This window comes from Sciurus vulgaris, assembly GCF_902686455.1.
Source record: "Sciurus vulgaris genome assembly, chromosome: 5".
In the NCBI taxonomy this organism is placed as follows: Eukaryota; Metazoa; Chordata; class Mammalia; order Rodentia; family Sciuridae; genus Sciurus; species Sciurus vulgaris.
Genome location: NC_136465.1, coordinates 2,102,424 through 2,116,051, shown reverse-complemented (window position 1 = coordinate 2,116,051; position 13,628 = coordinate 2,102,424). Strand labels below are relative to the sequence as shown.

General features: G+C 46.3%; 1 protein-coding gene across 2 annotated transcripts in view; it reads left to right on the top strand.

Moving 5' to 3' along the window:
* Nucleotides 1-13,628, top strand: part of CSMD1 (CUB and Sushi multiple domains 1) — a 290,133-nt gene that overhangs the window by 171,712 nt on the left and 104,793 nt on the right. For both annotated transcript variants that reach the window (XM_079142910.1, XM_079142909.1), the window contains exons 26-28: nucleotides 2,976-3,164; nucleotides 7,955-8,101; nucleotides 11,079-11,267. In XM_079142910.1, the coding sequence (XP_078999036.1) occupies nucleotides 2,976-3,164; nucleotides 7,955-8,101; nucleotides 11,079-11,267 (525 nt within the window). The remainder of the gene's footprint in view (nucleotides 1-2,975; nucleotides 3,165-7,954; nucleotides 8,102-11,078; nucleotides 11,268-13,628) is intronic.

The following is a 13,628-nucleotide window of genomic DNA, read 5'->3' as shown; positions in this document are numbered from 1 at the left end:
ACTTCTGGCCTCAGTTTCAGAAGTTGTGCCTAGAAAACCATGAGCAGTTTGGGGCAAACATGGGGAAGGCTGTACAGTGTTCTTTGAAAGATAATATCATAGGCAGATCGATATGACCATGTTAGATACTACTTTAAACAGGAAAGGGAAGTATTTCGGGGGGAGGGAAGAGAATTAATAAGAAAGGTTTGGAGACCAGGCATGTGACCTCTGGGAGGGAGCGCCTGGCTCCTTGCAGCTTGCTCTTAGGGTGTCCTTGGCGAAGAGGGACCAAGGGCAGGACCCTCAACCAGGGCCAGACTTGAGAAGGTCCTGGTGTCAGGTGGCTTCACCCTCTGACCCTGGGATCTGCAGAGATTCTAGAACACCCATTTGAAAAAGTCAGAAACTCACATAGTCAGTGAACACTGGAAAGATCAGTGGCCATCTGGTAATACCCACTCTTGGGGAGGGCAGCTGAGGGAGGCCACATAAGAGCTGGTCAGAGCCGAGTCCCGGTGTGTGTCCGCCACAGCTGCTCAAGTCTCCCAGTGACGGCTCTCCCTCTCACCAAAAGGGTGGCCTCACCCCAAATTCCCTCCCACCCACAGTGCTGATCAGAATCCATCCTGCCAGGTGTCCTGGGGCACATCTGTGACCCTAACTACTGAGGAGGCTAAGGCAAGAGGACTTTGAGTTTGACGCCAGTCTGGGAAATTAAAACAAAAAAAAATCGTGCAGCCACGGGGTTTCCCCAGCACGCACGAGGCCCCGGGGAATGGGGCTGCGGCTTGCAGCCACGGGGTTTCCCCAGCACGCACGAGGCCCCGGGCGCAATCCACAGCACCAAAGAGGAAAACCTCACTACTGGAAATCCTAACATGTGTTCCTGATCCCATTACTAATCCTGATCCTATATCGCTTTGCTGGAGGCCTGTAGGATGGATGCATTAAATAACACATTTGATTTAAATGTGTTATTAAATTCCACATTTGATTTTTTTTTTTTCTTTCAAAATAATCTGAAGGAGTCACATGTGAGGTCTCGTGTCTCCAAGCACCAGACACATGTCTCAGAGGCAAGCTGCTTCCAGACGTGAGCTTGACAGGACCCCTGGGCAGTGCTTTCCTGTGGTGGGATGTGTCCCCGGGGCCCCTGTAGGGACACAGTGTGCTGGAGAAATGAGCAGCTGTACTGCAGGAGAAAGTGCCTCAGAAATCTTCCCCCTCAGATGATGTTTGCAGCAGTTTATCAGAAACGAGAGGGGCAGGGGCCTGCGAGGGAGCAGGCCCAGGAGACAAACCTCGCGGCTCGCTGGGAGACACACGCCCATGCATTTTAAAAACAAGACACCTGGCTGAAGAAATCGTGCTCAGTGTAGTGCAAACAGGACGTGGTAGATGACTTGGTTTATGTTTTTATTTCATCTTCTCTAAAAAAACAAAAGCAAGCACAGCCTTTTAGGAATGGAGGGAGAGGGGCTGGCTCTGAGCTGCTGCGTCAGAGCCGCTGCCCTGCCTGAGGACCCTGGGAGACGCTCGCCTTGTCCCAGGTGGATCTGGGCAACTCCACGGAATGTTTCCTGGGTGCAGATGGCCTTCAACTCCAGGGCCGCCGGTGACTGTGGCAGCAGTGGTAGTATGCGCGGGGCGGGTGACTGGCTAAGGCCTCAGGTCAGCCTGGGTGGGTTCTCAGACAGCGCCCTCTGCCTGTGCCTCTCTGGAAATGCAGCGTGTCCGCGTGGGAACAGACCGGCTTTGCGAAACAAGATGGAGGAAAATAGTACTTTAACTGTGTGGTGTGGTCTGTGACTTGCGGTTAGGGTTAGTTTTTATACATTTTTGCCATTGATTCATCCTTGTGAACATCTTAAAAACCCTACCTGCAACAGGTACGTCTGAGACTCTTCATCATGGGTGGTTTTGTCTCCAAACGTTTCTAGATTTTGAAATGCATTTCAGTTAGAATACCAAGGTAAGTGGAGGAACATAGGAAAAGTGTGCCTTTTCACAGTTACTTGAAGAAGACATATTTCATAAATTCTCTTCATCTGCTTCAGGCTCCTATTTCAAGATGAATATATAAATAATGCATATTTAGCTAATTAGGAGATAACAATAAATAAGTTATCTCTTCTGAAGAAAAAGCTTATTTTCATGGAGGAAAAGTTGATATGAAACTTCTCAAACGTTCTGTGACTAGTTCTGGTGTATCTAGCCATTATCAATAATAGAAATAATTTCCCCTTATTATTCTGTGAGCACACAACTTTAGGTAATACAGTGAAGCAATGAGAGAAAAGAGCAACTAGGCGTCCCTGCTGGTTTTTTTTTGCACATTCGTAGCTCACACCTATACAGGCTGTATATTTAACAAACCTGGAGCCTGTGGAACAGGGAGGGGGGGATGGTATGTGGACACAGCCCCAGTGTCTCAGTGATTTCTTCACAGCATCCCAGAAATCCCGGCTCCTGCTGCATACGAGCAGGTAGGGCCCAAGGTGGGCTTCAGGCCAGGCTGTCCGGGTCATCTTGTACCCAGGGTCCCTGGCACTGGGTCCCACCCAAGGTTTAAATTTCACTATTCTAAGTATATCAAAGACTGAAATAAATAAGATTTTCTGTTTGGGGATTTTTCTCATATTTATTTTATGGTGCCATATTCTTATCGTATGGGAGAGGGGAGATCTTTCTTTGTGGTTGTGATGGAAAAATTCGAGGTCCTGTGCTCAACTGCACAGTGCGCCTGCCTGGTTAAGGTGTGTGCGGGACACAGCAGGCAGAGGCCCATCCAGGCTGCATGGTGCAGCCACGGGGGTGGGGGCTGCTTTGCTCACTGCTGCGGGGGCTGTCTCTGTGGGCACCCACGAGCTCGGCTAGACCTCTGTACAATGGCCTTTTTTTCTCGTTGTCTAATATGTCTGGGAGAGAAACTGCTCTTTGGAAGCTGAATTCACTTTGTTAAAGCACTCCTTTGTGGGTACTTCTCTCTTTAGCACAGTGCCCAGCAAATGAAGTCCGGACAGAATCTTCTGGAGTGATCCTAAGCCCAGGGTATCCAGGCAACTACTTCAACTCCCAGACATGCTCCTGGAGCATCAGGGTGGACCCAAACTTTAACATCACCATCTTGGTGGACACATTCCAAAGCGAGAAGCAGTTCGATGCCCTGGAAGTGTTTGATGGTAAGTTTCTTTTGTCTTTGCATATTAATGATTCATTCACTAACACCATCTCCTAAGGTCTTAGTAGCACAAGGACTTGCATCTAGTATCCATTTAAATCATGTTGTCCCCAAACTAGAAAACTGCCATGGTTGCTCAGGGTCTTGTGGATTCCAGCAACCACGTGGCCTGAGAGCCAGCTTTCACGGCCTCCTTCACGGTCCTCATTGAACTTGCTTTACTCTGCTGTGGGGATTCACAGTGGGAGATCGCAGGCAGCCTTTTCCAAGTATTAATGTTCACTAGGTATGTTAGGAAAATTAAGAAATCTAAAGTATTTTAATCGCTGTGAATGACTATTTTACTAACAGAGGCTCAAAGAGACTTCCAGCTGGTAAAGCAGAAGTCTGTAATGTTTAGCATTTTTAAAAGAGTAAAATAGTTAGCTAAACGCATGCTAATACCATATTCAGCAAAAAAAAAAAAAAAAAAAAAAAAAAAAAAAAAAAAAAAGAAATTCAGCAAAAATTGTATGTTTTCATACAATTCTAATGATCATTTAGCCTCTGGTGCACATGGTTGAATTGTCAATTTGAAATGAAGCCCCTGTTGATAATTCTCTTTGGGAAAATAGAAGGATCACCGTGGCCCAGAGGGGTCAACCAGAATGTGGTTATGTCTGAACATAATAACACGACTCTCTCATGTTTTGACAGATTTGTCACCGAGTTCAGATAAACCACAATGTAGTGAGGAAAGTCTTCTGTTCTTGTGTGTGTGTTACTGATTTGACGAGTCACAATCGTCAGTTGCTGTGTGGGCAGACCCACATGAACCAACTTGTGTGTTTCTGAAGATTAACTACTAATCTAGAAATCAAACTCACATGTGATATGTGGAAACAGAGGACTGGAGAGCGGTAGGGGCCTGGAGGGTGTCTGTGTTTCTTTTGAAGTCTACATCCAAGCAGACGCTCTTTCTTGAAGACTTCCTCTCGGTCTTTAGGATGAAGAGAATTTATGCAAGTGCAAAATTAGGGCTGCTTAGGCTCAGGAGGATGGCAGGTTGGCACATGCTGTGTGCCATGACTTGTGGGGTCAAACTTGTAGTTCCAGCAAGGAGCCGTGGGGATTAGAAAATAAATACTCACACCTGCAGATTCTGAAGATGAATAGCTGGGGTCAGGTGGAGTGCTGCTCTCTGATGGAGAAGCAGATCCAAAGAGTTACACCAGCAATCTTTATTTGTATGCGTCTCATGATCAGGTTAAAGACTATGGGAGTATCGTTCTTTCTACTCAGAGAGTTACAGGACTAGAACATCTATGCAGCTTTTCTGCAGTTGCGATCCACCGTTGCAATGTGCAACATAAGGAGCTTTGTGTAGCTCTCTAGAAGGCCCGTTGTTTAAAGTTACTGTTAGGCGCACAGGCTCAGGAGTAGCAGAGCTGGTGAAACACTGTGCTTGTCTGGCGTGAGAATTCCTGTATCCCAGGAAGGTAGAAGCTGTTAAGACTCTTCAGCATACCCTCCTCATGCCAGGCATTATCGTAGCAGCTGGGCAGCCTGTGCCTTTGCACAGAAACATTCCCAGGCACCAGGCTCACCACAGTCATGAGGTCATCAGAGACCCCCAATCTCAGTCACTGCTCTCCCATCCTCTGTCACCTCTCTCCACAACTGTGGACAATCAGATGTCACAAAAGTGCAGAAGGGACCACAGCACCTCACTGTTGTGAGTCTGCACACATGTATACACGTTGGTTTCTATACCTGCCACATATAATTTAATATAGGGACATATTATTTTAAATTTATGCTTGCTCTTCTGTTTCACATTAGTTGAATTGGAATATAGCTGTAGGTACTTTTATGTGTTTTAATTTCAGAAGCAAAATCCTTATTAATAATTTATGCTCTAATTACTTGCAATTTGATCTCCCACAATACAGAGAGACTATGCCTATCATAAACAATAAGCAAAGTAGACCAGAGAGACAATGTCATAGCAGTTGCTGTCAAAATTATCCAAGATTTATGACTGGTATTGTTCTGCTCTCAAAGATTTCTCTATAAAATGAAATGTCAGGGTTTTATATGAATAACATTTTTAAGCGATGGCATTTTTGTTGCAGTAAATGTCATGTGCGTCTCCTTTTAGGTTAGACAGGAGCTCTTTTATAGTCCATGAGTGGACCAGAAAACACGTCGAATATACCGGTTTTAAATTTTATTAGCCCAGGAATATGTTAGTCTCGGTGACTCCATTGTGAATGTCCCACAACTTTTAAAAATAGGATTTTAACCTGTGTAGAACCTGGTTGAGAAAGTGTCAGAATAAAGATCGTGGGTCCCTGATGAAATGCTTGCTAGTGTCAGTTCTGGCCACCATAAATGACAGCTTCCCTTCATGACGGGGGCTGCTTGTACACATGCTGGTTGGGTGTGTGCTTTTAAATAAGGGTCCTAGAAAGTCTGCTGCAGCTCAGGAAGAACAGGTGGCAGGTAGGGAGGGATTTGATGTGGGATTAACAATACCTGAAGCTCTTATTCTTACCTTCTGTTGCTGGAAATGACATTTTAAAATATCCCGTGTTCAGATTAATTAGTTCCTGAGTGGCATTTTGTTTCAGAATACACACTATCTCTTTAAACAACCACAAGCCAGCCAGCACACAACAGGGAGCTCGTCTTGCTTAGGGGTGACGGCAGGCTCCCTTCCGCAGTGCCTTCCAGGACACCTGCCCCTGACGGTCTCTGGCAGGAAGCAGTGAACCACTGCTGAGCAGGGCCTTGCTTTGGCTGCTGTCACTGTGCTGCTTTTCTGCACGTGCTCATTTGGGCCTTGAGAAGGTACCACAGACTGGGTGGTGCAAGCAACAGAAATTATTCCTGGGAGCCCTGGAGGCTGGAAGCCCCAGCTCAAGCGTGGAAGGAGCTCATTTCTTGGAGGCCTCTCTCCTTGGCTTGCAGACAGCGTCTCTCCTGGTGTGATCTCCCCGTGGTCTGGGTCCTCATCTCCTCTGCTTGTAAGGGCTCCAGTCAGATTGGATCAGGGCCCATCTTGTGAACTCAGTTCAATTTAGCCTGTCTTTGAAGACTGTTCATCCAAACCCAGTCACTTTCTGAGGTATTGGGAATAGGACTTCAACATGGGATTGGGGTGAGCACAACTGAGCCCTGAGGAGTTTTACTTGGGAAAACCATTAGAAATGATCCAACCGTGCCAGGCCCAGTGGTGCCTGCCTATAATCCCAGTGGCCCAGGAGGCTGAGGCAGGAGGATTGTGGGTTCAAAGCCATCTCAGCAACTTAGCAAGACCCATAGTGAAGTTGTGACTTCTCATTATCTTCCTGTACATATGAAAGTTCTGTGTGTAACTCTCCCAGACACTGTCAGTCAGCCTGTTGACACTGCATCATAGATTGCGATGAGCTGGTTCTCCCACTTGGTCGTGAGTTTCCTGAGTGAGCTTGGGACAGGGCGGCAGAGCCTTAGGAGCTGGTGCTGTGGTCTCAAGCTGCCTGAAGGAGAGTGCAGCTTCCATGTCCAACATGGTGCTTCTCCCATGAGAGCGTCCACCAGCACGGAGCCCAGTGCTCACTAGCTCCACCTTGCCCTCACTCTCCTTAACTGGGTACTCAAGATTAACTCATTTTTCCTGTATTTTTGGAGAATTTTCAAATATATAAAAATATACAAATTGATTTTTTATTCCTTATCTAACCATCCATCATCTGTCATCTATGTATTCATAGTCCCTCAAAATTTTTTTGTTTGTATTAGGAATTGAACCCAGGGATACTCTACCACTGAGATACATCCTTAGTCCTTTTTTATTTATTTTGAGACAGGGTTTCACTCAATTGCTAAAGATCTCACAAAGTGGAGGCTGGCCTCGATCTTGCCATCTTCCTGCCTCAGCCTTCAGAGTTGCTGGGATTACCAGAGTGTGCGGTCTATCTACGACACAGCTGTTTATCTATCTGGCTCCTTCTATCCATCCTCCATCATCCACACACAGACACATACTCACATACCACACTAAACGCTTTACTTATTCTGAGATTTTACACATTTATTCAGTTGCAATATTTTTCTGCAAGTGGTTATTCTTAGACACCAATATGCTATTCTTAGAATTGCCTATACTGATAACATGTATATCAGCTTCATTAATTTTAGATACTGTGTGATTTAATTTCTTTTTATGACATTTCCAATATCCTTTTATAAAAATTCTAAACTACTAGTTGGGATCCAAAGTTTACCATGAGAAGTAATGTTGGAATATACATTTATGCTACATGAATAATGTGCACATATGCTAGATTTATAGAAATAAAACTAATCACAATTTTCTTGGCTATGACCAAATTGCTCCTCACGGTGATTGTCCTGGCTTAGACTTCACTAGGGCTGCAGGAGAGCTTCCAATTTCTCATATCTACACAAATTATAAATACTAATAGTAATAAAAATATATACCACGGTTTCTTTATCCATTCATCTGTTAAAGGGCATCTAGGTTGGGTCCACACTCTAAAACTCACTTTCAGTTTTCCCGTTGCTTCTGTGTGATCGGCACCTTTCACTGAAGTGTCGTGTCCTTACCAACAGGTAGACCTCACGCTTTTCCTAAGCAGTCTTATTCTTGCCAGGGATGTTGTTGTCATCATTTGGGATACTTTGTCCACTTTGGAAAAAAGTAGCTGCATGTTGTACACAGACACCAGTTTAACCAAGAGCCTACAGTAGCCTGTGCTTCATGGGTGCTGATCCACACCTCAGCTCATGTTCTGTTCCCTCCAGGGTCTTCTGGGCAGAGCCCTCTGTTAGTGGTCTTGAGCGGGAACCACACCGAGCAAACAAATTTCACCAGCAGGAGCAACCAGCTGTACCTCCGCTGGTCCACTGACCACGCAACCAGCAAAAAGGGATTCCGGATTCGATACACAGGTGGGTAAATGGTGTGGACAGGATGGTAAGTGTGTAGTGCAGTGATCTTCATTAAACTGAAGAACTGGATAGCGATTCCATTATTGATCTGACCTCTGACCATTAATGATGAACTGCAAGAGGACAGCGTGATGGGAAACGACTTGACGTGGTTTCTCCAAGCTACATGAGCAATTAGTTGATTAACAGTTTAGAAATTTATTTTGAAAACGATAAACCGCTGAATTGCACATTGAAGGCAGCAAAGATATTTTTCTAAAGCTGAAATAATATCATCAAAATTGACATTAAAAGACGTTTAAACATCAGGGAACAAACAGGAGATTATTGCTTTGCTATAAATTGTGTAAATGATTATAATCTTTTACCAGTGAGCATATCACTGGGCCTATCTGCATATTGGTCTTCATTTGTGCACACGCCATGTATATGCATGCACATGAGAGCCACACTTACATGTGTGTCTAATAAATGTTTCACGTATGCCTTTCCTTAACAGTGTGAATTGTTTTGCCCTTCCTTTATATACTTTAATCATTCTGTCAGTAATTACTTGTATTTATTAAATTAATTTGTTAATCAATAAGTAATCATATTGGTCAATACATTTATGACATTAAATCCTATGCACAGTCCTCAATCTGATCTAACCCACTAGTGCTGCCCTACAAAGGCAACAGAGAGATGTCTAACTTCCTGAGGACATGGCGATCACCCAGCACAGACATCTGAATCTTTCTCAGCACCTCAGTCACTATTACCTGTGGTCATGTGTGCGATGCGCCCTGGAGAGCTGCTGGGCTGGTGTGATGTGCCCCGTGTCCAGGAACAGGTGTCCACTATGGCAGCTCAGATCTTCAGGGTGAGCAGCCCTGCGGGGACGGGAAGGAGACTGGCAGAGCTGGTGGCTCCCTGGCTAGAGACCGTCCACTTGCTAACAGGCAGCAAAGCTGCAGTGAGGCTCAGACATGAGGACAGCGAGGTCATGGGCCTGGAGCTCAGGCCACCTTCCTGGGAATGGAATGCATGGAGCAGTGGTTGCATTTGCCTCTATCAGAACCCTTGTCTGAAGAATAGACCAATCATCAGGCTCTCAAGCCGTTTGAATGCACGTCCAGTGTGCCCAGACGGTCAGTGCGGGAAATCACCGTGAACGGAATTGATCTTGTTCTCACAGTGGTTTCTGCCTTTGGAAGGGGATTTTCATTCATTAAACACCAAGAAGATCCTCTTTACTCACCTGCATTAGGGGAGGTGGCTATAAGTCACACGTTCAGCCCTTGGACGTCTGCCTGCTAGAGCCGAGGTATAAGACGGGTGAGACACGTGGACATTCACAGAGCTTTTCACCTCGCTAGAGATTCCGTGAACTCTGCTTGAAGGTCACCCCCAGTTATTTTTGAGCAGAGATTAAATGCAAGTGTCTCTGAATCATCTAGACGTGGCCTTGGGAGCCCCAGCCCTGTAACATGGCCGCATGGCCACACATCGCGTCCCTCTCATACTTAAGCTGTTGATCATTTGGGCACAAGCACATTATGACTGAGCACCACGACAGAAAATCAGACAAAAGTGGCAGAGAACCTGGCAGTAGAGGAACAGTCACAGTAGCAGGCAGCTCTCAGAGCACCACGACAGAAAATCAGACAAAAGTGGCAGAGAACCTGGCAGTAGAGGAACAGTCACAGTAGCAGGCAGCTCTCAGACCTCCACTGCCAGCTTCATCCCGGGCAGGTCGAGCGATGCCCTGGAGGCCAGCCAGCGACCCCGCAGAGCCTCAGGTCCTCACGGCCCCTTTGGGGTGTGTCAGACTCCCTCGTCCATGACGCTGGAGAAGGGCCTGCAGTGGGGAGAGTCTTCCTGTTTCCCTTCTCTTGTTTTACTAGTGTGGTGATTCAGGGCAGTCAGTGGTCAGAGTGCCTGGTTGTTCTCTAAACCAAATGCATTGGTTCACTCAAAACAAGAGCCCAGTCTAAGCCAGCTGGAAACAGGAAATGCATGGGTAGTGGCTCAGGGAGGCAGAAGATTCCCACAATGGCCAGAGGATTTTCCTCAACCAAACCAGTTGAAGAGACCGTGGCTGACCCAGCTGGGAACGGGCTCCGGATGCCTCTTGTGGGAGCAGGGCTAACCACGGGCCATGTGCTCGCTGCACTCCTGGACGAGGCTCTGATGGTGCCCTCTGACTGTTCCTAAGGAGGGGCACTAGGTGACATTCAGACCTGTGCTACTGATGTTATTCCAGGGGCTCCTGGGGCCTCCTGCTGCCTTCCAAGGGTGAAGCAGCTTTGCTCCGCTACATGGGTGATGGGATGGGAATCCTTTTAGTCATGGAAATGTTAACTACTCATTGTGGTACAACTGCTATTTTAACTAATTCCTGTCTCTAATTATAAAACTTCTCCCTAAAAAGGGGTGATTGATATCAGTGTAAGATTTTTATTGACCTGAAATAGTACAGTTTCATCAAAGATCTCATTCAAATCTCTCACGTTAAGAAGAAACTTCATGTCGATACTATTGTACAACTCCCGAGGCTCACCTAAAATGGGAAGGGAGAAGTTAATGGCTTTGATTGCAAGTGTTAGATTCTTTTATTATCTTTATTTCAACAATACATTTTTAGCATAGACAATATGCAGATTTCCACGCAGTACCCAGGGGTACCGTCACTGCTGGTTCTGGTGCTGGGATGGGCTCATCTGCACTGATGCAGACCCCTTTGGTCCCCCTGGTTGCTCCCTGACAGCACTGTGCTCAGGATTCTACTGCTGCCTCGATGCATAGCCACTGGTCAGGACGGGCTCTTGACTCTGGATTTTGGGGATGGGGATGCTTTTTAGAATCCCTCACCTGTTGGTGCTCATTGCCTATTTTTTTTATAAACTGGAGACATTTTGCTTGTATTGCTCTGGCCAAGGGAGTTGGCGCTGCCATCGCCTGTTTAGGACTTACCTGTGTGTCTGCATGCCCACAGCCCCTTACTGCAGCCTGACCTCCACTCTGAAGAACGGCGGTGTTCTGAACAGGACCTCTGGAGCCGTCGGAAGCCAAGTGCATTACTTCTGCAAGCCTGGGTACCGAATGGTCGGCCACAGCAATGCAACCTGCAGGCGGAGCCCCGCGGGCATGTACCAGTGGGATTCCCTGATGCCGCTCTGCCAGGGTAAGAACGTGCTTCCCTCCCGACCTTGACTTCCGTCCATTGTTCTATTTTCATCACTGTCCAAACATGAGTGAGGCAGTGGTCATGGATACAAGGTGAGGAACATCTGAACGCTGCGTGACAGCAGCCACGTGTGGCTTGGCACTCCCAGGCAGACACCCGAGGATCCAGGAGGCTTGGTCTAGCACAACACCTGGATTCAGAGATGGGGCAGTCCCACAGTCTGAGCAGTATTTAATCCCCTTCACTGTGAAATACAAGGATGTGTCATCCCATTCAGATTCAAAATGAATTTTCTTGACCATCACATTAGTTAAAACAGTCTACCACTGAAAACCCATTTTCCTTGTTTTAAGTTTAAATGCTCCTTTGAGTAGTCAGATTTATGTTTGATTTTCTTTGTGCCATTTAAATCTGGGCTTGCCAACATTGATTTCAGTGTTTCATGCTTTTTGGATTTTGTTTTTCATTTTGTCTATCATATGCATAAAAACCAAGTTTTCAAAGAAAGAATTTTACTTTCAATCAAAGGCTTTGAAGTAATGAAGTTTTCATAGCTTTGTCTTACAAGGCTTACATTCCTAGCGAAATGGATTTAGCTTTGAGGGCCAATCTTGCCCCGAGACAGACTTCGCACGGGCTCCGGGTTCCCTTGGTGAGGTGGCAGATATTCCATGAGAGTGACAGATGCATCTGGCTCCTGTGTGTGTCCACCATGGAAAGTCATCAAATGCTTGGCTTGTGTTATTTAGGGTTTACATCCAGAAATTCTTTTTTAATGTAAAATAAGCATAAAGGTAGATCCAGGACATTTGTCTCATGAGAAATGATGATATTTGCTTTAAAAGAAGGCACTTTTTATTTTGGAATAAGGCCCAATTCTTATCAGCTTTAAATACTTTATGACTCTATGACATGAACCCATTGCTGGAGAGTGCAGCTTCTGCCCAGAGGGGTACCCAGCGGTTGTGTCCTGTTGGCACTGGGAACAGAAAGCCAGGGGCAAAGTAATGACCCCAACAGCAGCATGGACTCCAAAGAGGGGTTATAGAAGGACCCCTGCATCAAGTCCTCCAGGGTTGTGTCAAACTGGGTCCAGATACGGTGTGTTCAAGGTGGAGCCCAGAGGTTTGGCCGGGGGCCTGCACTGGGTGAGGGGGGCCCTGAGAGGTGGCATCAGGCCAGTGCCGGTGAGCCTTCCTGACAGGGAGGAGCTCGGAGCTCCAGAGATTGTTGGCAAGGTGGCGAGTGACGGGGTTCTCCAGGAGGGGGAGGAGCCCAGGATGGCCCAGGGCACTTGTTGGTGGGCCGCCACCTTGCTCTGTCCACCTGTCCAGAGCTGCTCAATGCAGAGTTCAGTGGCTGGCACAGGAGTGTGCCCTTCGCCAGCCTCTGTGGGAGTTCTCAGTTTTGGGGGAGGATCCAGCGACTGTGAGACTGTCAGCTCCCTTGTGCTGACCGCTGCCTAGAAGCACTGGCCTCCAGGGCAGGGACCCAGTCACACAGCACCTTCTGGAAGGAAAGTGTGGATGTCCTCCTCCAGATTGCTCCTTGAAGATCTATGGGCCCCTGGCTTGTTCTCGGGGTACGGGGCCCTGAGAATCGCCTTCCTGCGGATTGCTGTGCTGTTGGATAAACAGGAACTCAATACGGTTTTGTTCTCTCTTCATAAATTTTTACCTTTAAGCCCTGGAGGCACCTTAAAAATCATCCAGTTCCAGGTCATCTACGGATTTCAATGAAGCACATGGAATTTAGAGCCGTCCACACGGTCAATGTCACTCTAGAATCCCACACTGCCTCCTGTCAGTGTTCCAGGCAAGCCGCACGTAGCAGGTGCCAGTCTGGAAGTGATTCATGTCATATGCACATCACTCACTGCAGTCGAGTGTTTCAAACCCTCCCTTACATATTTACCATTTGTGCAAACAGCGTATATTTCTATAGTAATATACATTTCTAATTACATTTCTATAGTAATGTAGAAATATTTTTATCATGTATAATGTAATGTTTAAAGAAAAAAAAGCACAATAGAAATCAGGATTTTTTTATTATTATGCAATGCAATTAAGCATTTTTTCTTTTAAAAATGAAATTAAAACTTTAAAATAAGTAGTAAAATTGATTACCTGGACAGGTGAACATCATTAAGGAGGAACTAAATGAGTTTTTAACATCTAAATAGAATATAGTCATGTAGCACACATTGCGCATCTGTGCCCTACAGGACTTTCAGACATGCCTGAAGAGGCATCAGACCTGATCTAGCTAATTTAACATGGAGCACAAACAGGTCACTGGCGCAGTATGCAATGCAGCAAGACCTGATCTGCTCAGTGCCAGCCACTGGCTTTCCTG